This window comes from Toxorhynchites rutilus, chromosome 2 (assembly GCF_029784135.1).
Source record: "Toxorhynchites rutilus septentrionalis strain SRP chromosome 2, ASM2978413v1, whole genome shotgun sequence".
Classification (NCBI taxonomy): domain Eukaryota; kingdom Metazoa; phylum Arthropoda; class Insecta; order Diptera; family Culicidae; genus Toxorhynchites; species Toxorhynchites rutilus.
Genome location: NC_073745.1, coordinates 181,774,623 through 181,799,026, shown reverse-complemented (window position 1 = coordinate 181,799,026; position 24,404 = coordinate 181,774,623). Strand labels below are relative to the sequence as shown.

General features: G+C 39.2%; 1 protein-coding gene across 11 annotated transcripts in view; it reads right to left on the bottom strand.

The window, feature by feature from the left end:
- The window catches only part of LOC129764288 (uncharacterized), a 193,166-nt gene that overhangs the window by 126,020 nt on the left and 42,742 nt on the right, over positions 1-24,404 (bottom strand). For 8 of the 11 annotated variants that reach the window (XM_055763209.1, XM_055763215.1, XM_055763216.1 and 5 more), the window contains exons 2-3: positions 22,578-22,851; positions 924-1,965 (exon numbers count right to left, since the gene is read on the bottom strand). In XM_055763209.1, the coding sequence (XP_055619184.1) occupies positions 924-1,749 (826 nt within the window). In that variant the 5' untranslated portion in view covers positions 1,750-1,965; positions 22,578-22,851. Of the gene's footprint in view, positions 1-866; positions 1,966-22,577; positions 22,852-24,404 lie in introns of those variants that run through there. The other 3 variants (XM_055763219.1, XM_055763221.1, XM_055763220.1) reach the window with 3 other exon arrangements.

The following is a 24,404-nucleotide window of genomic DNA, read 5'->3' as shown; positions in this document are numbered from 1 at the left end:
AAAGCGCCGGGAAGAAGTGTGACACAAACGGGGGAAAGGGAGTAATGAAACAGAACTCTGCAGCATAACATTTTTGAGCCATTTGTGCGGGTGATGTGCTGTGTCATTTCCGCTGGTAAGCAAAAAATTGAATACATTACTGTTACGGCTTGAAAGTTTCCCCTTATGTTTAGCAACTTGAAATGACCGAATATTATTCAAAACTGAAATGTTGTTCGTAAGTATGCTATCGACAGCGAAATGTTATATTTTATATAGTTATGAAACAGTTATAATGATTCTCAAAATGTTTAACGGCTTACATGAATAGTGAGAGTGTTCACCATCAGACCAGGAGACCGCATAAATTTTGAACATTATTCGGCGTAAATAGGCCGAATCTCATTGTCTCTAGTTTTATTAGTCTGTAATTGACTTTAGAATGACTAACAAACACCGAAGATGTTCAGGATTTTCTTTTGGGTATGTAAAAGGAAAAAAACAAGCGATAAAAAACTGCTTTCTCGGAAAATTCGGAACATCTGCCAAGTTCAGAAACTTGTTAACAAAGCTTGAATAAAATCCCCGTCAAATGCAACTAGTTGCATCTAAATTGCTTAATTTCTCGGAGATGTCTGGCAATCTTAACGTTTCTTCGCATGAACATATGTCGATATATGGTTAATGTAAATAAGTTTCTCAAAAACTGTTGAAATGAGATTGGGAATTCGACCGGAATATTACACTATTTCCCATTGATTTGCCTATGACTTCCAAAGCTTTGGTTTTGTCATACGATATACGGTTTGATTGGTGGTTAGCTAGCTGCACAGTTAGTAGACAAATAGTTAGTCACATGACAGACAATTTGGCGACAGGAAACTCACTCTAGGATTAAGCAAAAAGAATGACAACCAATAAAGTTGTTCAGGGGCACCTGTCACCTTTCTGGGACTCTTCGTATTCTAGCTCTACACTTTTGGCACGGTTACTGAGCGGTGACTTGGTTCTACGAAATACCCCAACGGATAAAAAACGCTGATTGGTGGTAGCAGGAGGGTCATCGGTATTCCATGAGGAGTATTCGGCAGAGTCGGCACTTTGTGGAAGAGGTTTTTCCTTTTTCTCCAACGAATAGACCGTTTCGCCGGATTCGAAGAACGCGTCAAAATTTCGTTGACGTAGATTTTCACGGGTGAACACAGGATTGGAAACGTGTATCTGCAAATCCTCACGGATTCGGGCAGATTCGCTTTGTTCAGTAGAGGAATGTGGTCGCAAACGTCCTAGCTTAAGATGTAGCCTGGATTTGGGCTTCTCCTTCGCTTTCGTGGGTGACGAAGGGTTGGATTTAGGGCCCCCAGAGGAAGGATTACGTAATGTCGTGGACGAGGAAGTCTGCGGGAAGTTAGGTCTGAGGTCCCTATTTACATAATTTACAGTCGTGTCGGTATCGTATAGTGGTGTGGTATCGTCGTAATCGTAAATTCTATCGTCCGGAGAAAAATTAACACTGGGACTTCTGTCCCTCGGCGTGAGTATCGGTGGTGTGCGTGGTGGTGCAACGGTGGAGGTACGGGGTGGTCGTTCTGGACTCCGACGGGGTTCATTTATTTGTTTGGGGGACAGGATGGTGGCGGAAGAAGGCCTATTGCCGATGGGGACAAGTGGCTCTCGCAGGTTGTCCAGAGTTGGTCGTGGTTGTACTCTCGGTACTGCGATTCCGTATGTCAACAATATTAATTCATCAGCAGGAAATATTACGTACATTCCTGGCCCCCACGGAGCATGGCGAATACATCCAGCTTATACTGGGACACTAAACATATACCTTTCCCCTCTTTTGGTTGATTTTTTTCTTGAGAATTAATCCTAGTCTATTTGTAATAAGTTTTGAATTTCTATTGATAAATGGATGCAACTCTCAGGAACTCATTGCACTTCCACTGTTTGATAAGCGATAGTTGAGTAACAATGCGATTCGATCTGGAAAAGGAAGACGTGTAACGAAAATTAAGAATGTAAATTGAAACACAGACTTGGTGCTTGAATTATAAAAAAAGGTTGGTAGCTGATTTCGTTTGAAAAAAGTCCTAAATTGATCAACTTTTTGACATGTATGTTTGACATTTTGACTATAAATGGTACGACATGAATATGAATATTGCTCCTTATGATATTTTTCGTTCACCATATTCGATTGCATAAAATAGACTGTATATTTAAAAACTAAATTAGTTTGAAATATTTTATTTTAACATAAAAGTCATTTTTGGACTAACTGTAACCAAAGTACCCATAAACATTATCAAACAAGTGCAAAAACGAGTTAAAACAATGATTTTAGCCTTATATAACCCTTTTGCTACGAGCGTCCTCTATAGACGAGATCCGCGCGACGACGAGTGTACACGAGTTTCGTCGAAATTAGAAAACGAAATGAGAGTATCGCACATCGATCACACCAGCGCGATATGCATACTTTTCGGCGCAGTGCTCCGTTTAGCGGTAGCACTCCGGCGGAGCACGCTGCCGTATTGAGAGGGTTAATTCTGTGAAGATCAATTTCAAAACTATGGGGGAGTATAATCCACGAAATATGCTCTTGCTGTTTGGTGAAAACAGTAGCAGCAGGATATCGCAAGGGAGTAGATATTGTCTTTCTCCCGCTGCGAATAATCGTTGTTTACGTTTTACTTAGCTCGTGTAAATTTCAACGTCTATGGAGTTAGTAGAAAAAGGTTTCTGTTGTATGTATATTTCTGCACAATTATTTGCTGAATATGACGAATAATGAATTATTTTTATAGGAATTAATTGATTATTTACATTGTAAGTACCTTCAAAAATATTCTCAATTGAAATAAATGAATTTATCTATCTTTAATCAGAATTTCAAGCTATAGTTTAAAGATTCCGATGGAGGGTCTCAAAATCCAACAGCCTTCGTTCTGCAGTCGATGCAATTCTATAGATGTAAAGTAGCCTTGCCTCCCTGTCTGGAATACCGAAAGGGAAATACAATCCGAAAGAGTGTTGATTATAAAATGCGAAGAGCAACACAAATCGGTAGCAACACGACGTGTCGGTTGAAGAGCAACTTATCGCCCATAATTTGACAAGTTTCGTACATTAAGCAGATTGTTTGCATAATGTCAGGCGTTTTTATTGCTCTGGTATGCGAAGAACAACAAAATATGTTGCCTGTTGTATATTGCGCATTGCATCTTGCTAGTTGCTCATTGCTCCAATGTGCGAGGCGCCTAACGGTCATTGAACAACATGTAAAGGTGGAAACAGAATGCCGCGTTGTGCGTTGCTTCTCATCAGCTGTCATTGCTTGTGTTTTGTACTAAAACATTCGTCCGACGCAGTCTGTTGATTTGCAGTCACAATCCAGCATTCGCGTCACCACTTTCCATGTAAACAAAAACGAAATAAAATTCGTATGAAAATCTTGTTCTTGTTGTGTCCACGGATCAGTTGAATGTTTTTAAAAACAACACATTGACATATCCGCGCTGTCTGCATTGAGCTTCGTTTACTAGTTTAGGGGAGCGGGAAGAAAAGCTGATTTTCAGTCGGAATGAACACGTTTTCAAAATTAAAATTAAAATTATGAATGAAAATTAGCTTTTCTATATCAAACTAGTATTCTATTCAAATGAAAAACATTTTTGTTTGCAGGTGGTGAAAAAGTCTCATACGTAAATTGTTTATGAAGACAACTCTATATTGTGATGAAAAAAATCATTTTTGGTCATATGGTTGAATGAAAGTCAGAAACACGTGTTTCCAGTAATCAAACAACATGATGTGAAAATTTTCATCAAATTTCAGAATTTAAAAATCGGCTTCGTGTCTTCCAATCTGATAGAGATTACACTAACGAGTTTGGGAACCAAATTATGGCCCTAATTTGAAGTTGCCACCAGACGTCGACACCATGCCCCTGTCATCGCGAATTCGACGCAAGCAGTTTAGAACAAATGTAAGCGTTTAGTACAACGATGCTAATGACGCAACGCATTATTGTGTTCAACTAAATGAAAACACATATTTAAAATGAAGTGTCAAAGCAAAATTGTCGCAATGCGACGCATTAGTTATTGCTCCAAACAAAAATGCTGAAATATACGAGACAACACATGTTACTTATTGCAGTATGAATACCCCTACATCTTCCCGACCGACCAAATCCACTTCATATCCCAGACCGCATAAAAAAGGACAAGTGTATTAGTAACAAATTCTAGCTCGGTAAATTACTCTGGAACAGGATTTGACAATCGTAACGACACACTTGCGAAAAACCTATCTCTGCCTACACCAGTATCTCATACCGCACAGTCTTCAAATCAAACTACTACGAATGTAACGCCCTCGAATAAAAGAAAACCCAAACCCTCGCCGATAAGTACGGTACAGCCCAACTAGAATCGTCGGACAATCTTGGCGATCTGACGCTGTTTGAAGCAGCAGTGCCCTAGATAAGCAGGGCCTCAGCAGTGCGGACACTATACTCCCACCGGAAATGCTGGACAACCTCTGCAGCCTGCGAATGAATAAACAACACGACAATGCAGAAGCGCGGAACTCCGCGGTAGCTCCTGGTTTCCAAGGCGAACGTTACGCCCCCACCGCTACTGACGGATAACTCTCAGCGTCAGGTGAAAGTGACTTCCGTAGCACGAAAATTGATCTCGCTGGAGTATGGTCTATCATCAGGGCTCGGCAAAGTCATATCAGGGGACTATGAAGACATCAGCATTCGCATTCAATTGGAATTTTTGCTTCTCCCATCACTTTTTCTGATTCAAATTGTGGATGAGTTTACGGTGGATAAATGGAACCCTTCATCAATGCACAATGGTCCAGGAGATGTATTTAAGTGGAAATTAGCATTTAGAGCTCGACAGTTATTCTCTAGACAAAAACTGTCTTCGACAAAGTTTTTACATACGATAGAGCGCTCATTTTTATGTTATCAATAATAGGGTGACCACAATTGTCGATGAAATAAAAATTTAACTTTTTTATCTGTATAGATAGAGGTAAACATAGTTCAACAATGTTGTAGTCCCAGTTATTTGCGACATCAAAGTTTTTTTCTATCTCTTGAAATAACCGATATCGTGCTTTTTTTACTAAGTTGCGTTAGGGTCACCATGAAAAAACAGTTTTTTGCTCTAACTTTTAGATTTCAAATTCTACATACAAACTGTCTTTGGAAGACTTCTAGAGTTTACTAACACAAACATTTTGCGATGCAGAACTTGTCAATATCTCAACTTCACTCAAAGTTATTGATATTTCTTCCCACAAAATACGCTCTCTTCAATTGTTTGTCATTCTTTCTGGAGCAAACATAGACAAAGTTTATTGACGGCATTTGAAAGAGCATATTTCGCTCTACATGATGTGTGATTTTTAACACTATGCAATTTTTTGTGTTTGAGTAAATTAAAATTGAAATCATGAGGTTTTGGGTAAAAAAACATCAATAACTCTAAGTAGGGTTAAGATATTGATAAGTTCTGCATCGCAAAATGTTGGAATTGATAAGCTCTAAAAGTCAAACGAGGACAGTTTTGATGTAGAATTTGAAATATAGATAGAAAAAATCTTTGTCGAAAACAGTTTTTGTCTGGAGAATAACTGTCGAGCTCTAAATGCTAATTTCCACTTAAATACATCTCCTGGACCATTGTGCAATGGTGTAACTACTTTTTTGCTTCGAATGTTCATTTCACATAATATGGACGTTAAAATAAGATTGTGTACGCGGGCAACGAGGTACATGTCGGAGTGAAGTAGTGGTAGTGAAGTGAAGTCAGATTGAATGGAGAGGCAGATTAGTATTCATTCGTCACGTCAATTAGAATAACCATTTTCTTTATCTAGAAATGAATTGACGAGCGTTAAGAGCGAGGATAACTAATGAACTAGTTATGTTGACGGCGAATGCCGAAGTAGTCCTACTCGATGCAAAGCGACTGAGAGGAGGGTTGATTTTCATGTTCCGTCTTTGAAAATGTTGGACCCTGCCTGCTACACTGCTCCGCCAACGCTAATTATTGCAGTGACTCCAAGCTGTTTCTTCACGCCAACGGATCATGTGGACGAATGCTGGTTGATACTTTTACACCCGGGTGCCGCTCACCGCGGTCGCGTTCGAAATTCACCACAATCATTGCAATCCATCAATTTGTTGGTATTTTTCTCGGCCGTCGGAACGTAGAGGCGACCGTTGGGTGACTCGTCGTTGCCTGGTCGCTGCCCTGTTCCCTCTCGTTCGGACACCGGGAACGCATTGGCATCGGCGTCATCTACCACTATCTCTCCAATCCGCAGAATATCCACGCGTCTCGCCGCAAAGTCCTGACGACCTAACCACCCCACTCAAACCGGGCTTGCTTCCAACGTTGCTATTCATGATGCATGAATTGCATCATGCAATTGCAACGCATGAAATTTTAAGATCCTCAACCGAGAGCGGTGTCCATCGATCATCGCACTCCAAGAAGTAATTCGAGTAATACCAACGAATGTCCCGAAAATCGTCGGAGGTAATTTTCGTTGGCACACAAAGCGAATCTTTGTTCTTCAACACTCCATTGCTTTGGGTGTAAAGAGGAACATTCCCCATTTGCGGAAACAAATTACTACCAACCTGTCGATAACAATAGTTGAAATCAAGGCCCAATCAATCGTTTACCTGTCGAGTGGCAGGATTCCGGAATTAAGACGGGAGCTACTTGAGACGATAGGAGACCCCAAAATCATTCTGGGGACTTCAAATCTCATCGTCGCAACTGGGGAATGCAAACACCGACGGAGGTATTACTGGTCCTCTAGCGTGATTTTGGGGTCCTTCAAGCCTCCTAGCGTCTGAAGTAGCTTCAGTCATAATTCAGAAATCTTGGAACATGGCAGGTAGACACCGATAATGGTCCCCGGAAAGGGGGCCTCGATTCTAACTTTTACTATCGGCAGTTCGATAGTAATTTGTTTCCATAAATAGGAAATTCTCCCCTTCACACCCGTAACAACGGGCGGAACAGGACAGGTGGACTGGTTTTCTGGAGTCCATAAATGAGAACCAGTTCTCTGCCGACCTTTGGGGCAAAAAATGAAATGGAACGATCCAACAACGCCATCTGTTTTGTTTTGAAAAAAAATTGTGCAGGATGGAAGCCGAAAGAAGAAATTTTATTGACATAAACATAAAAATAAAAATCCGGCGTGGTCAAGTACTAAAATCGCTGAAAGTGACTAAATCGTCTGTTTGTCATGTGTTGAAACGTTTCCGTTAACGTACAACTGTTGTTCGGATGGATCAGATGACGCGCCACGATCGAAATCAAAAGCCCAATCGAAAAATGATGGGCAATTGTCAAGCGGAAATTGAAAGGGTGCCGAAGTTACTCAGGATGATGTAGACATAAAGGGATCGCGGCTTAAAATGGCATCTAAGGTTGCCCAACAGAGAGTCCAAACTTTGATAGAGGGTATCCGAAGAAAAGCATGGAAATTAATCAAAACTTGAACGGATAATTTTGAATAATTTTCAAATAGTTTTTTTTCTGGAAGAACAACACATTATTTGCATTTTGATATAAGAACATTTTTTGTGCCTTTAACCAATCCAGGGATACAATTGGTTTTGTGATTCCGGATTCTAAATAAATCAAGCTTCAGCTTCTTCTTCTTCTTCAATGGCACTAACGTTCCTAGAGGAACTTCGCCGTCTCAACGTAGTATTACTTGCGTCATTTTTATTAGTACTTAGTTGAGATTTCTATGCCAAATAACACGCCTTGAATGCATTCTGAGTGGCAAGCTCTAGAATACGCGTGATCACAGTGCAAGTCGGAGGAAATTTCTTTGACGAAAAATTCCCCCGACCAGAACGGGAATCGAACCCGAACACCCGGCATGTTAGTTATGACGCTAACCACTCGGCCACGGGTGCAGCTTCAGCTGTAGTCGACAGAAACCGTCAGCTTGTTAAGATGGTAATCCTGGACATAAAAAAAGGCATATACTCGCTATTTTGGCAGATTAGGTGTAGACGGTATATTATTATTCTTTCTCAAGAGCTTCGCCACAAGTCGGGTATCCAAGATCAAAATAGGAAACCCCAGCAGCAGAAGTTTCCTTGAGGAGACAGAGGTACTTGAATACTCTGTTCATGCCATCATCCTCTTTCTCATTGCCATGAACAGCCTGTACTACGTCCAGCCGAGCGGATTTTTCATATTTGTCTACGCGGACCACATTCTCCTGGTTATGGCATCGGCCAGTGGGCAGTCGAAAGAGAATTTAAACTCTCAACGCAGCAGAGCGTTATTTGGAGAATTGCGGACACAGACATCAGGTTCCCAACACCACGACAAAACTGTATAACAGCTTCATCTCCAAGACGCCAAGTCTTCTAAAAATCAGCGGTAGAGAGGAAACACACTTGATTGGGATTAGTAACACAGTCTTGCAGCGAGTGTCATGATCAACCCCCCACAACTTCCAAAGTGGGGCGAGCTCGGTAGGCTCAAAACATACGCGGAAGTCTCTAAGGGATCATCGGGTACTGGTTTCGGGGTAATTGATAGATATAACGGACTAGTTTCCAGCGAGAAACTTGGCGACATCTGCCACGTCTTCTCATCTGAAGTAGCCGGAATCTACGTAGAAATTACGATCTCGTCAACAAAGCCGCTGCTGATCGTCTCTGACTCGGTTAGTTCAATCGACGCCATTCGTTTCGATGCCGATGCGTTCGAAAGTATCGTAGTAACAACCATCATTGGCATAAGTTCAATTGATATTCGGTAACATGGTAAAATAGCACTTGTAGGCAACGTTGTCAAATTTATTGTAGCATTTATTTATTTATTTAATTGTCATTAATTATTGTTAACATTGTTGCTCTAATGATATAAATGGAAATTTCTAATTTGTCCTAGAAAATGTTACCGGACTGCATTTCCTGAATAATGGAAGTCGACACCAGATGCTTCTCTGTTGAACAGCCGTTGAAGGCCTAACAGAGCTGAGTTGTATCCATGGCTGGTACAACGGGAAAGAACTCGGAGGAATGCTTGGTCCTGTAAAACTCGAGGTAGAACCAGAAGGTTGATGTTCTTCAAAATCTCTATCCCAACCAATAAAACATCATACATAAATACGGCGTGGTTTACATCCCTCCGCACGTGTAGCGTATCAAGACCCATTAGTTGGCACCGGCTTTCATAACTGGGTAGCTATATAACTCCATAAGTAATAACTCCAGAGTAATCATCTTAGACCGAACCGAACAAAACGATTTTAAACGGCTTCGAACCTGTTGACTACGTTAATTAATGCGGATTCCAAATTACTTGTCAGTATTCCAGGAATGAGTGAAGTAAAACACTAAACATATATTTAAGGCAGTGTACATCGGTGAAATTCCTCGCAGTGCGCATGACTACGGGAAGATTTTTCAACCGCGTATTTAACATGTGTTTTGAAGTTGAGTTTGCAGTTTAAATTCTAGATCCTTCACGCAGTCGAGGTCAGTTAACGGAGCATCGTCGAGAGAATAGTTGTAACGAATAGGATCTTTTCTTCTTGTAAAAGTAATCTTGGAACGATTGCTTGGATTCAGCTTCATACGATTTTCCACGCAACATTTCTATAAAATTTATAGTTGTCGCTGGAGAAATAAAGCATCAGTTTCCGACTTAACGTGAAGAAATAACTTCATATGATCAGCGAATGAAAGATGAGGGCCCTGCAGCACGAAATTTACGTCATTGGATTAAATAAGAAACTTCAGAGGACCGAGATGACTCCTCTGAGGTATTCCTTATGTAGCAGTGAATTCTGCGGAGAAGCACTAGTCAATTTTAACCGTGGGGAACCGCTCAAATGTAATGTAAGCCAATGTAAAACATTGCAGCTGAAGCCTAGCTTGTCCAACTTACGCACTGTAACATCATGGTTTATGTTGTCGAAAGCGGCAGATCAGTGTAAATCGAATCCGTTTGGGTTGGTTGGAATATATGCTGATCGATAGATATTAGGGTTGCAATCAATGAGATACATATAGAGGTGGAGCAGTAGGCGAAGTGTATCTGTATTGGCAAGCAGAATATCGTGTCGTAATTATTTGCATTCACTATGGAATGCATATGGAAGAAACAAAACAATATTGAAAGTACTCACGGTTGCATGATAATTTGAGCCAAAATTCTCATGAAATCATTCAACTGGTTGTTTTTTAACAGATGACAATTATATTGTGGCTTGTTTCGATTATACATGTGGTAAAAAGGTCCAGAGAGCAGTCGTATGCTTAGGTCTCGAAAGCCGTAACATTTTCGGTGAAATTTTGATTAATTGGCGATTATTATCTCACAACATACACACCGACACTGAGAGCCTTCGAAACATCAACTTCATAACGGTAAAATAATGAAACTTCGTTTATTTCTATGAACGTGGGTGAGTGAAAATGGCACGTGGAAATATCATTTTTATCCGTATTTTCAGACGTGATTTCACAAATATTTACTCAACGCTATCACATTAGCCTCATATTCAGCGGGAGCTTCACAAAAATGTACATTTTTAATTGATAAATTACTTCCTGAAAATAGCATTTTTACATGGATGCGGTGGGCAATCAAAGATAAACACAACGACTGACGTAACTATTTGCGAAATAGTTATGGCAGCGCATGCTATGTCGCTCGAAACTCGACCATCTTCATTACCTTTTTCCCAGGACATTGGGTTGCAACGTATGGAAAAAATTCATCATCGGATTTAAAAAACCGACCATGTACATTTTGTTTATAGGCACAAAAAATGAGCAAAATTTCAGCTCAATCGGACATGATTTAGGGGTGCCTTAAAGCACACAAAGTTTTGATTTTTTGGCCACTCAGGCTAAGTCACAGAAAGTGGATTTTCGGCCAAATTTTTTTTGCGAGATGACATCAGATCTCAACGTTTTATGCATTTTTAAATCATTTGGCATCGAAAAAATATTTCGATTTTCTAAATTTCTTTTACTCCCCCCCTTGGAAGATTTTCGAGGATAAAAAAAATCAAAATTTTGAGAGCTTTGAGGCACCCGTAAATCATGTCCAATTGAGCTGGCATTTTGCACAGGTCATTTTTTTGGGTCAATAAACAAAATGTACATGGTCGGTTCTTTAAACACGATAATTATTTTTTTCCATACCTTCGTTGCCTAAGGCTAAGTCCCAAAAGGTCGATTTTCGGCCAATTTTTCCCGAGATGAAATCAGATCTCGACGTTTTATGCATTTTTAAGTCATTTTCGATGCCAAAAACTAAATTTCGATTTTGCAAATTTCCTTTACTCTCCCCCTTGGAAGAATTTCGAGGATCAAAAAATCAAAACTTTGAGCGCTTTGAGGCACCCCTAAATCATGTCCGATTGAGCTGAAATTTTGCACAGGTCATTTTTTTTTGGGACAATAAACAAAATGTACATAGTCGGTTTTTGAAATTTGACATGACCATTTTCGCTGCCACCCTAATAGATATTCACTTTTTCAGTTTCAGGCGGAATCCATATTCTTGCAGGATGATAATGTTGCTTAGCAAACTCGCCGAAGATGATGAAATCGTCCAGAAACACATCAACGTCAGAAATTTCAGCAAACCTGGTGTGCAGTAATTACTGTAATGCACCGGGAGCTGACTTGACACCAGGTGTCAGCCTGTTTGAAACTTTACAGGCTCAGGGGTGTGTTGATGACAAGTAACTGGAAACTTGATCATAGATCTGTCGATACGACTGCTGCTTCCTAGTTTTTGGAAAAAAATCCAGGGACATACCGGGGCAATAAGCTGCAGTAGTTGAATAATGTTCCTCCTCCTTTGCTCGACATTTTCGATATATCGGCTTTTGCTGCATCGATTTCGAAATTCGATTTTCACCAGAAAACCTTGTCGATTATATTAGTATATTACAAGTATCGATGAGACGAGCTACCAACCCCATTAAATAAATATTCGATATGTTACCGGACAAATGAAAAAAGCGTATTTTAATACAACTTTTGACATGATTCGTGAGTTACCAAACTTTGTTTACAATAAATGTAACTTGGGATTTCATTCTGATGATAATGTCATCATCATATGTCGCCATCAACACAATCTAGTGACAAATAACGACGGATACATTTTGAATGACCCAATAAATGATTTTCCAATCGACACAGTAAACATATTTCAACAACATATTAGAACCTGAAGCGCATCCATGTTCAATAACGCTTCTGGTGGTTTTTTCTTTCATTTCAATTAGCCCTCATTGATAAATTCATTTGCGAGGTAATAAATCATTTCAAGCATTCACGCGATTCTCTATCGAATAGTTTCTACCAGCACGTGAGAAACAAACAGCTGTAGCTCTTACGTTCGCTTTGCGGTCGGCAACAGATGTGCTAGAACCGTTAGATAAAAAAAATCACGAAAGGTGGGATTGAACGGCGGCCGCAACTCTCTGAGATATAATTCAAGTTGATTGACCGTTACGATATCGAATATTATATATTTCCACTATTGTGCTATCATTCGAACCAAAGTGATTATAGAACCGTTTGAAATAACCAATTTTTTAGTGCGGGGGCGTCCATACATTGTAATAATTCCAGAGCACTTTCAGAAGCTAGTTAGTAGTTAATCACTATATTATCATCATAAATCATAAGTTTTTTTTTAGTTTTTCATAACGCTCAGCTGAATTCCGGGTGATATCGCAGCAATTTTGAATCCAATGTTGACTTCGAGCTCTTACCATGGTCTTTGGCTTGTTAGGATAAATTATGAGGCTATTCCTGTATTCACACACAAGCTATATATGCATAATCGAAAAAGGAAATAGTGAATCTTCGGATTCAACATCGATAAAATCGATAAATTTTCAAACCCAAAACAACTAGTCGAAACTAGCTGAAAAGCGGAAACAAAATAATAAATAACATCAATCTTCTGCAGCTAAGCTTTTTCGTTCGATAGCTGTATATTTCATAAGTAGACGCACGCAAGGTAACAAACAGTTCAGTCTGCAGCAGAGTAGTAAATTCACTTTAGAATTCTTTTTGCACGAACGCCAATATTTTGTATGCTCGGCGTAACATGAAACTCCGTAGCCAAAGTTTGAGTTCCAGACTTTGTTTGCAGTATGGTTTCCATGGTACTTTCCATCATGATACGTGTCAGCGAGATGGCATTAATATTTTATTTAATCATGGTTACAACACGGCGATCGCCGCCATGAGTGGAAACGACACACAATGGGTGAAAAAAGTAGGTATGTAACGTTACATACTCTCTCCGTTTGTTGAACGAAACGAAGAGTCGCAGGGGGAAAATTGGGTGAGCTTAAAGGGGAGAGTACGTTATACAAAAGTTATTTTGATACTGACATCTCAAAACACCTGTATTACCTTTCCGCGGTGAACAACGAAATGGATCGATTCACGCTTGAACTTTGTTGGGAAATATTGCAAAAGTACATCCGATGTGAATGGTATGTTGGGACAACCTCTGCCCAATATTTTCCAACTAAATATACATCGCTGCTTCATGGAACGAAGTGGACATCCTGATTAATTATGGAACATTATATCAATAAATCAAATTTCAATCAAATGCAAGTAATGGGTGTTTTCCAACGAAATATAGAACATTGAGAGGTAAGACATTTTGATACGTTCACCATTTTGACAGCTGTCACTTGTTTGATTTGCAATTTCATCATGAATAAATCCATCGCCGTCAATTTTATGGTAGACATTATAGAGTCCATTAGAGCAATTAGTTCGAGCATCCATTGACCATTTGCACACCACTATACTGCCCAAATATGCATTGTTGACGTAACCACTTACACCACTCAATGATGGAAAACGTCTTATTCTTGTTATTGGCTGAATAACGACGACTGCGAATAACTTATGTAGAATAATCTGTGTCTATTTAATAAAAATTAACGATCAAAAGTGGGTGGAAGGGGTTTTTTGATTTTTGTTATTTTATTTCAACTAGAAAACACAACTGGCGCTTACGTTAACCATGCATATTTGGGCAGTATTGCTCTACGGGATAATACACATAATCAGAGACGCCATACAGTGTGTGACGACGATTGATGCGGAAATGAACTACAGACAGAGCGTTGGTGGCTCTTTAAGCCATCCGTAATAATGAATCGCACTGGAAAACTCACAAAAAAATCCAAAGCAATCAGACTAGAACAAGTGATGAACAGCTGATGACTTGGTTCTCATGACCCAGTAGTTGGCGTGGCGCTTACCAATAAGGGAGTTTCAGGCTCGATTCCCATTCTAACTCGAATGAAATTTTATCGTCAAATATCGTTTTTCTGGCTTGGACTGGTTCAGGGGATGAGCAATGGGCATTGCCTGTCTAAAAGAAAAGCCACAAAATAATCCGGAAACAGCTTCCCGGTGATGCTCGGGACGTGAATCAGTTGTATCATGATGGTCCTTTTGCAAGATAGTGGGGTTGGTCGCAGACCTTGCATGCACTGCAAAAACACCATGCAACGAAAGATACACAAAAAGATTCCAACCAAACTGATTGACATAGACCCATGCGACGAAAACTGACTAACGATTGGAAACGGCGCAGAGTGGATCTTTCAGTTTCATCGGAAGTACTCGTGTGCTTTCCTAAGTATTTGAGAACCGAAAGTTTGACATCATATTGCTGTAGAAAGTGTGTTGAAGAGGATCTACAGTAAGTACGGGCGGTGGCTAACCAACCCACGAATGTGCAGATCGAGGATTTGGAGCACATTCCACATCAGCATCATTAACGTGCATAGTCTTCGCCTTACAAGTCCCGATGATGATAACGACGAATTCTGCGCGCAGCTGGAATGCAAATACGAACGTTGCCTCAAATATGACTTCAAGATCAACATCGGAGAGTTCAATGCTCAGACTGATTGATTGACTTCTCGGACACAACTAACGTCAGCACTTATCGAGGCGCTAACATCGATTGGGACGAGGGGTTCGATTAGGTGTGTGTGAAGTGATCCGAAAGTGACCGAAAGGTGGAGACAGCACTTCGATGAACACCTGAATGGCGTACAAGCAGAGGACCAAGATAACGATGGAAGCGATACCACTCCAACGATAGGTGAAATTAAGAATGCCATCAAACAGTTGAAGAATAACAAATCAACTGGAAAAGATCGTACCAGAGCGGAACTTATCAAGATGGGCCCGGAAAAGATGGTTGAATGTCAGCTGATTGAAATAATTTGGAAAACAGAACAACTACTGTAGTAGTGGAAATATGGGGTTATTTGCCGTATCTTCAAGTAAGGCGACAAACTAGACCATCTATACTCAACATGCGGCCCACTGGTCTTATTTGGTTGGCCCGTCTGGCCCGTTACAATTTTATAACAAAACATGAGATGAGAATAATGGAGATTGACACATTACATATTATTAAACCGGGGGTCTCCGTAGCCACATTGGTTGCGCGTTCGCTTAATAAGCGATCGATCGTGAGTTCAAAACTCAGGGCCCTCATTGACCATCTTTGTGTTGTTACAGAATAGCTACGTCCACCCAACAATCATCAGCGATGGAGATCGATCCACGGTCGAAATAAGATCGATTCATCCATACAACTGCTCTGCTCTGCCAGATACATCGGGCTACTGTTCTATAAATAACTCAACAATGATCAACCAACTGTCTCCGCTGTCCGGAGGTCCAACAGGATAATGGAAGAACAGAAAGAATACTCTTACGCCTAAATGGCTACTGTGTGAATGTACCATATGTAATGGTATAGAAGGAATACTGGCGAATGGCAACTGTGTTATGTGCTAATTATAGATATGATAACCATGTGACATGTACACGATTAAAATTCGGCTCTATTACAGCTAAAATGCTAATGAGCCTTAAATAAATAAATGGGATAAAAAAAAATATTATTAAACATTAGATAGTTGTCTAGTTAAGTGGTATTAGTAGATTAAATATCTACAAAATATATTTAATCAGATCATTAGGACTTATCTTGTTGACGTTTGTGAATAACGTCATAGTGAACAGTGAATAATAGTGAAAGCATGGATATGAAAATATGAATAAGAAATCAGAAATCAGCTATTTTATATATGCTAATGACGCGAGGATATATATATATATATATATTTATATATATATATATATATATATATATATATATATATATATATATATATATATATATATATATATATATATATATATATATATATATATATATATATATATATATATATATATATATATATATATATATATATATATATATATATATACATGTATATATATATATATATATATATATATATATATATATATATATATATATATATATATATATATATATATGTCTATATGTCTTTCTGTAATAGTACTAAATTAGAAAACCGATCACGTTTTTTATAAAAATAGTTTTAACGTTAATAATCATTTTAGCTCTAAACGGATTTTGATGGTTTACAATCCAATAAGGAGTCTATCGAAAAGTAGTCTTAAACATTGAATACGTTATTACACACAAACTGGTGAACTTTTTTTTTTGTCGTGTAATCAGAGCACGCTTTGTTTACATGTCAAAAATCGAAATACAAGTCATTTAGTCGCGGTCATAGAGTTGTTTTCGAAATGTCGCGGATTGATTTGGATTGATTGATCCTCTTTTGTCGCGGGATTTAGCATCGACACATTATGCCAAATCCACTCGACAATGGTTTTTGAAAAACAACATCTTGTTCGTTCTTAACTGTCCCCAGCTGCGGCCAATTGAACATTACTGGGCAATTGTCAAGGCTATGTTCAAGAAGGAAGGTACAGTCTCTAAAAAAATATGTCAGAGTTCAAATAGAATTGGTCTGCAGCGTCCAGAAAGTGCACAAAGACTACTGTGCAGAATTTGATGAATGGAGTTAAATCTAAGGTTTGATCATTTTTGAGAAATCAACAATAAGCTTAATTTTTTTCATTTCATTGCTATGTAAACTTAATATTCTTTAATAATACTCACTTTTGTAAACACTTTCTGAACATTTTCAGTTTTATTTTGATGTTTGAAAGTTTAAGACTACTTTTCGATACACTCCTTAGAATCCTTAAATTTGTTTCAGTACGTTATACATTCAACTATGACCAAATTAACGATAATTGAAAGAAAACACATTTTCCTATCGTGTTCCCATGGTACAATATTCATATATCACTGCTAATCAGGTGAGCGTGAACTGGTCACTCGAAATGCAAAAGTCAAGCATTCGTTCTTCGGACAATGTGGATAGAAAAAATATTGCAATCTAAGCTCCGCTGTATTATATTCATTGAGTATAAACAAGCCATTCGTGATTTCAAATTACAGTATTCACAATTCATCAGTCATCTAGCGACCAGGTGGCAGCAAGGCTTTCGAAATAATCTTTCTCAAGGCCGAGTGTTTAGTTTTTTTTTACAAATTTGTATTTTTCAAGGTTAGAGGCGAATTAACTGATGATCATCATCATCATCATAATTCAAGTCGTTTTGTTTCACACACTGTGGTTTGGTCGATTCCAAGGAAGAATGATTCTATCATTCACAGTATGGTACAATTTTGTTCGGTGGGGGCACCGCGTCGATTTGCATGCCGTCTGATGAAGAGTGCCTCTGTATTTTTGCATCACATTATATTTTAATCTGTACTGGATGTTAGTTTCAAATTTCTAAAACGCGAGGTTTTCGTTGGGGAGCAAAGTTTCGAGCATTAATACCTCTTTGTCGGTTGAACAAAGTGGTAAGTTAATCACTTCATTCGAATGATAAAAGTTGTAGGAATAATGCTGGTTACTTATTAGCCCAAAAAATTGTTTCCAAAGCTCAAAACTGCTTCTAAAGCAAATTAATTAAATCCAAAAAATCTATAAATATGAGTATTTGCTTGAAAGTCCATCTTATTCATAATTTGTCGATGCGTTTCGTTGGCTGTCAGTGAAAGCTCTCTAAATATTTTGCTCGCCCTGGAAAACCTCAATTTTTATTTTTTTATCGTGTTGAACATTTTTGTTCGTCACAGAATGCATCTTCTGAATATACAAGAAGCAAGCATAATGTTAAGCAGAATCAAAGCTGGCGAGAAATATTCAATAGGACGTAAAGGTGGTGGTATCACGGACATGTTAAGAAGAACTTCTATTAGGCTGTCAAAAAAGTCCTGCGGTATTTTTTTGAATTTTCACTTGTTCATAAAATTAGTTACAATCATCTGTTTTAAGTCAAATATGCGCCGTTTTGTTCGATGACTTGTTCCCAACGAGATGCCAACATCATAATACCCCTGTTATAGAAGAACGCTTCCTTATTGGCAAAAAACTCGGATAGCCAATTTTCACAGGCCTCTTTTGTGGCTAACTTCTGACTACCTAGCTCGTTCGCCATGGGCAAAAACAGGTGGTAGTCACTTGGTGCAAGGTCCGGACTATACGGCGAATGCAAAAGAACCTCCCATCCGAGCTCCCGGAGCTTCTGGCGCGTCACCAAAGAAGTGTGTGGCCTGGCGTTGTCCTGATGGAAGACAATGCGGCCTCTGTTTATCAAAGATGGCCTCTTCTTCATGAGTGCTACCTTCAAGCGGTCCAGTTGTTGGCAGTACAGGTCCGAATTGAGCGTTTGGCCAAAGGGAAGCAGCTCATAATAGATTATTCCTTGACAATCCCACTAAACACACAGCAGAACCTTCCTGGCCGTTAATGAGGGGTTGGCCACCGTCTGAGCCGCTTCAGCGGGCTTCGACCACGACCTTTTGCGCTTCACGTTGTCGTAAGTGACCCACTTTTCATCGCCAGTCACCATCCGCTTCAGAAACGGGTCGATTTTGTTGCGATTCAGCAGCGATTCACATGCGTCGATACGGTCAAAGATGTTTTTTTGCGTCAACGTGTGTGGCACCCATACATCGAGCTTCTTTGTGAATCCAAGTTTCTTCAAATGGGTAATAACGGTTTGATGACTTATCTCCAGTTCTTGGCCGATTCTACGGCTGCTACTATGCCGGTCTTTCTCGGCTAATTCAGCGATTTTGTCGCAATTTTCGACGACAGGCCTTCCGGAGCGTGGCGCATCTTCGACGACCTCTACACCAGAACGAAAACGTTGAAACCATCGTTGTGCGGTGGAAATGGAAACTGTATCGGGTCCATAAACTGCACAAATTTTATTGGCAGCTTGAGATGCATTTTTGCCTTTGTCATAGTAGTACTGTAAAATATGTCGGATTTTCTCTTTATTTTGCTCCACATTTGCGACACTATAACTCACGAACGACTTAACCAAAAAAAACACTGTCAAGGAATATATTATAACGAGCAAAAATACCTTTCCAACAAGCTATAGTATGACTCGATACAATGAATACAACTAGAACTAGGCGCTTACAACGACACCTCGCGGAAATACCGCTGGACCTTTTTGACAGCCTAATATTATATCTTTGGAAACTCATGTTTCTCAGAACTTTAATGCAGTTTCTTGCAATTCAATATACTGTTTTTCGACCTAATTGGTCAAATGTTTTACGAAAAAGTGTTTTTCAATGTTTTTCACTGAAATTAAAACATACCGAAAGGTACAACATTTTTTTCGATGCGGGTAATATGGACATATAGTTGGGAATATGGACAGGTTTGTACTATATTCGAAGCGTAGCGATTTATCGTTCTTGAGAGGAATAATTTCATTGAATCAAGGTTTGAACTCACAAATGTCCGTTAAGTGATGGAAAAATCGAATTAATCCACAGTATAAATAGACAGACCCTCAACTATTTTCTACTGACCAAATATTTACCTTGCGGCAAATCTTCCAAAAATGCCGCGAACATATAGTCCTTACGTACCATCTACTCATCGACTTATAGCTCAATAACACGAAAAGAGCTCTGGAGGATCAAGGACGCAAACGGCTTCTCCGGAATGCTGACAAGACTGATTAAGGCTACGATGGATAGAATACAATGCTGTGTGCGAAAATTGGGTGGTTTATCTGATTCATTCGCGTCTCGCGAGGGACTTCGCCAAGGTGATGGTCTCTTTTGCCTGCTATTCAACATTGCACAAGATGGTGTTATGAGAAGAGCGGCGTTCATCTTGCGTGGCTTCGCAAGACATTGACGTAGACATTGTTGGCAGAACACTTTAGACGGTGGCTGAACATTGCTTCAGACTTAAGCTCGAAGCAGAGGGTGTTGGCTTCTGGATTCGAGCACTACAGGAATCGATTACGCAGTAGTGTAGTGTAGTGTAGTGATCGATGAGTTCGAGGTAGTGGACTAATGGCTCAATGGTTATGTCCGACAATAATACCAACCGCGAAATCTGCAGACGCATTATCAATGGAAGTCGTGCCTACTATAGTCTTCACATACAGGTCAACTATAGTCTTCATGGAGGTCAAACAGACTTAGCAATCGTGCGAAATGTTCCCTGTACAAAACGCTCATATAACCGGTTGTCCTCTACGGGCATGGGACGTGGATAATACTCAAAGAGAATTTGCGAGCACTCGGAGTCTTTCAACGACGTGTGTTAAGAACCATCTTCGACGATGAGCAGGAGGAAGGCGTATGGAGGCTAAGGATGAACCACTAGCTCATGCAACCCAGTATCCTGCAAACCAGCAAAAATTGTGTTCATATCCTGCAAAAATTGTGTTCATCGGGAATCCGGCAGGCAGAAGACGAGGAGCATAGCGAACGAGATGGTTAGACTAAGTGGAGCAGGACCTGGCGAGCACGGGGTGCCCACGAAATTGGAAAAGGACAACCACGAATCGAGTTAGTTGAAGGATTGAGTACAATCTGTCCCAATCAACGGGGCGTATGGCATTCTCCAAAATCCATGCGTAGAAGTTGACATGGTTCCGGTTTGTTGCGATCTTCGGTAAAGCCGCAGCGTCAAAATCCATCGAACCGAAAATCAGATCGTGTTGCGGATGTGAATGTTGTTTCATGAAGCGAAGTTTTTCACTAGCACTTAATTCAGTAAATTATTTGAATGAACTCTCTAGAAAAATTACATACTGCATCCCAAATGACCTTTAGATGAAAATTTAGAAAAAAAAATGTTTTCATGATTTTTATGTGTCGAAAAAAAAGATCCTTTCTTTCTTATATTCTTTTCATAACATATCAAAAATCTTTACGGTTCAAAAGTCACAAGTCAGCCGATTTTTCTGTTGATCTAAATTCTGAATTATGTACCGTAAAGACAGAAAAAAGTGTACTGGTCTAAAATTTTTCGGAAAGCTACAAATATACGAAGCTTCAGCTGCAATAATAATAATAAAACTTCTCCAAACAGACGATGTTTAATCTTTATTACTCCAATGAGTGTTAATTCTTTTCAATCAATAATATAATAATGATAATAATGTTACTAAATGTTAATAATGTTAATGATAATGAATTAATTATTCAATTGTAACGGAAGTAGTGAGTGACTATTCATGAAGGCAATGCAGTCAATAATATCGGTATTTCAATAGAACAACAATCTAGTATATGATATTTTTGAAAATATGACAAATAAAAAAATATAGGTTTAGGGCTAAATAAACATACGAAAAAATAGAATTAAGAATGAATAAAAAATGATTGTGTAGGATAACATTGCATAACTCGCTTTAAGTTGTGACCTACATGTTTCATTCTACATCTACCAGCTCTTTCATCTATCTTCGTACAAATATATGACTTAGGACAAACATTACTGTGGTTGAAGAGCATAGTAATGGAAACCTGACTGTTTTTTTGCACATTTAATCAACGAGCACGACAAATTCGTTATTCAATCAGCAGCTGGTTTCGTAGTAAATAACCTCATATTTTCGAGACACGACACTCGCATATATCATAAGCAATCGACCCAACTGGACAATTTTAGATTAAAGGCAAAGGTAACGATGGTGGAAAGCTCGTTACAATCGTGCACTTGGGAATCAATAATTCTTTGCCATATTTTATTGCCCATGTTCGCGGTGACTTTGGACACACTCAATGTACATTCCTATTCGAACGGTTTTTTTTTCATTTTTATAAATACGGCTTCCCCGGCACCGCAAAGAAATGGACGAATTCAAGAATTTTCATTACACGTAAGTTGCATGTTATGAAGTTGTTTCCTACACAACTAATCGTGTGTTTCTGTTATGGTACTTTACTCCATGTAAAATCATATTGAACGATGATTCGATTTGTCATATTTATAGCGACAAAACGAACGATGGTTTTTTTCCTTAAAGCATTTAATTTGGAACACGAGAGGATATACATATTGTAATGGGGTTGATTGTTTATTTCGATATTGAACGTAATGAGCGTCTGGGAGAAAAACAATCATATTTGAACAAATGACAAATTTCCACAAAAAGACAGTTGAAATATTCCTGTGATGAAATAATAGAATTTAATGTATTGCAATACCACAAATGAGTCATATGATACACAATGGTTCTTTTTCTTCGATAAACTTACCTCTTTTTACAGTTTTTTCTCCAGTTAGACATTTTCTGCATTATTGGTTTTTTTGTTCGCATCCATATCAGATTTGGCTTTGTCGCAGGTTGTTATCATTATTGCGTTGCATTAAACTTTACTTCGTATGATTGTTGTGAGTTTGAAAATAATATTTTCATTATTATCAGCGTCGCACTTCCCTATTCTCGATTTATTTTAGCAAGAATCCATTGTTGCGCAGACCGGTCGAATGAATTTTGGTTTGTGATTTTGAACGTAATCGATGTCGCATCTGGAAAAAAATGGGCAATGAAATATTTGCACGGATACAAAATTGTTAAATTTGCCGATCAAGTTCGGGTAGCTGATGCATTGATCACTTTCTGTTTTGCTAAGGAAAATAATAATATAGGGTTGGGGAAAAAGAAATGTCGTATTTCTGATCGAAATTTGACGCTTCATTTAACATACTCAAAATTATCCAATTTAAGTCAAATATGCGCCGTTTTGTTCGCAAACTTGTTGCCATTTAGAAGGCAACTTCATTATCCAAATCCCCCCCCCCCCTAAAAATATCCCCCCCCCCTCCTTATTTGCAAAAAACTCAGACAGCCAGTTTTCGTAAGCCTTTTTTGAGGCCAACTTAGTATCACCAAGAGTGTTTTGCATGGACCGGAAGAGATGATAATCACTTGGAGCCAGGACCGGACTATACGGTGGGTGCAATAGGACATCCCATCCGTGCTCCCGTAGCTTCTGGAGGGTCATCAAAAATGTGTAAGGCCGAGCGTTGTTCTGGTGGAATACAACACCATTCCTATTGATCATTTCTGGCCGCTTCTGGTCAATCGCCTGCTCCAAACGGTCAAGTTGCTCACAGTAGAGAACCGAGTTGAGGGTCTGGCCATAGTTGAGCAGCTCATAGTGGATGATTCCCTTCCAATCCCACCAAACACAGCAAAACCTTACTGGCCGTCAATCCGGGCTCGACGACAATTTTTTTCGCTTTAAGTTGTCGTACGTGATCCACTTTTCATCATCAGTCACCATCTTCTTTAAAAATGGGTCGGGTTCGTTCCGTTTCAGCAGTGCATCACAGGCGTTGATTCAGTCTAAAAGATTTTTTTTGCGTCAACTCGTGTGGCACCCATACATCCAGCTTTTTTGGAATCCAATCTTCTGCAAATGGTTCCAAACGGTTTTATGGTCTATACCCAGTTCCTGGCCAATCGAGCGAGTGCTCACCGGTCTACTTGGATGATTTCAACGATTTTATAGGTTTCCACGACGATTGGCCTACCAGTACGGGGTGTATCAGCCACTACACCAGAACGAAATCGATCAAACCAACGCTGTGCTGTGCGAATCGTTACAGTATCGGGTCCATAAACTACACGAAATTTTTCGGCTGCCTTCGTTGCAGTTTTACCTCGCAGGCAGTAATAACGTAAAATATGGCGAATTTCTTGCTTGGTGGACTCCATCTTTGACGCGCTATAACTTGAGACTGAAAAGGACAATCACAACATTGTCAAAACGACACTTGTAGCACAGATTGTCGTCTTTAAATAGCCGTATAGTATGACCCGATGCGATAAGTACAACACAAGACATGTTTAAGTGTTGCCACATACTGACAATATACGACATTTCTTCTCCCCCAACCCAATGTATATAGCCTAGAAACATTGAGACATACTTTATTTATTGTAACTTCTACGATAAGTCTGATTGGTAACGTGTTATTACACAAATAATTGTATTCGGCGGTCATTTTTGTCAATTGCTTCATGTAGCCGCTCGTATGCTGAACGCATCTCTGTTACCGTTGAGCCTAGTTGATTA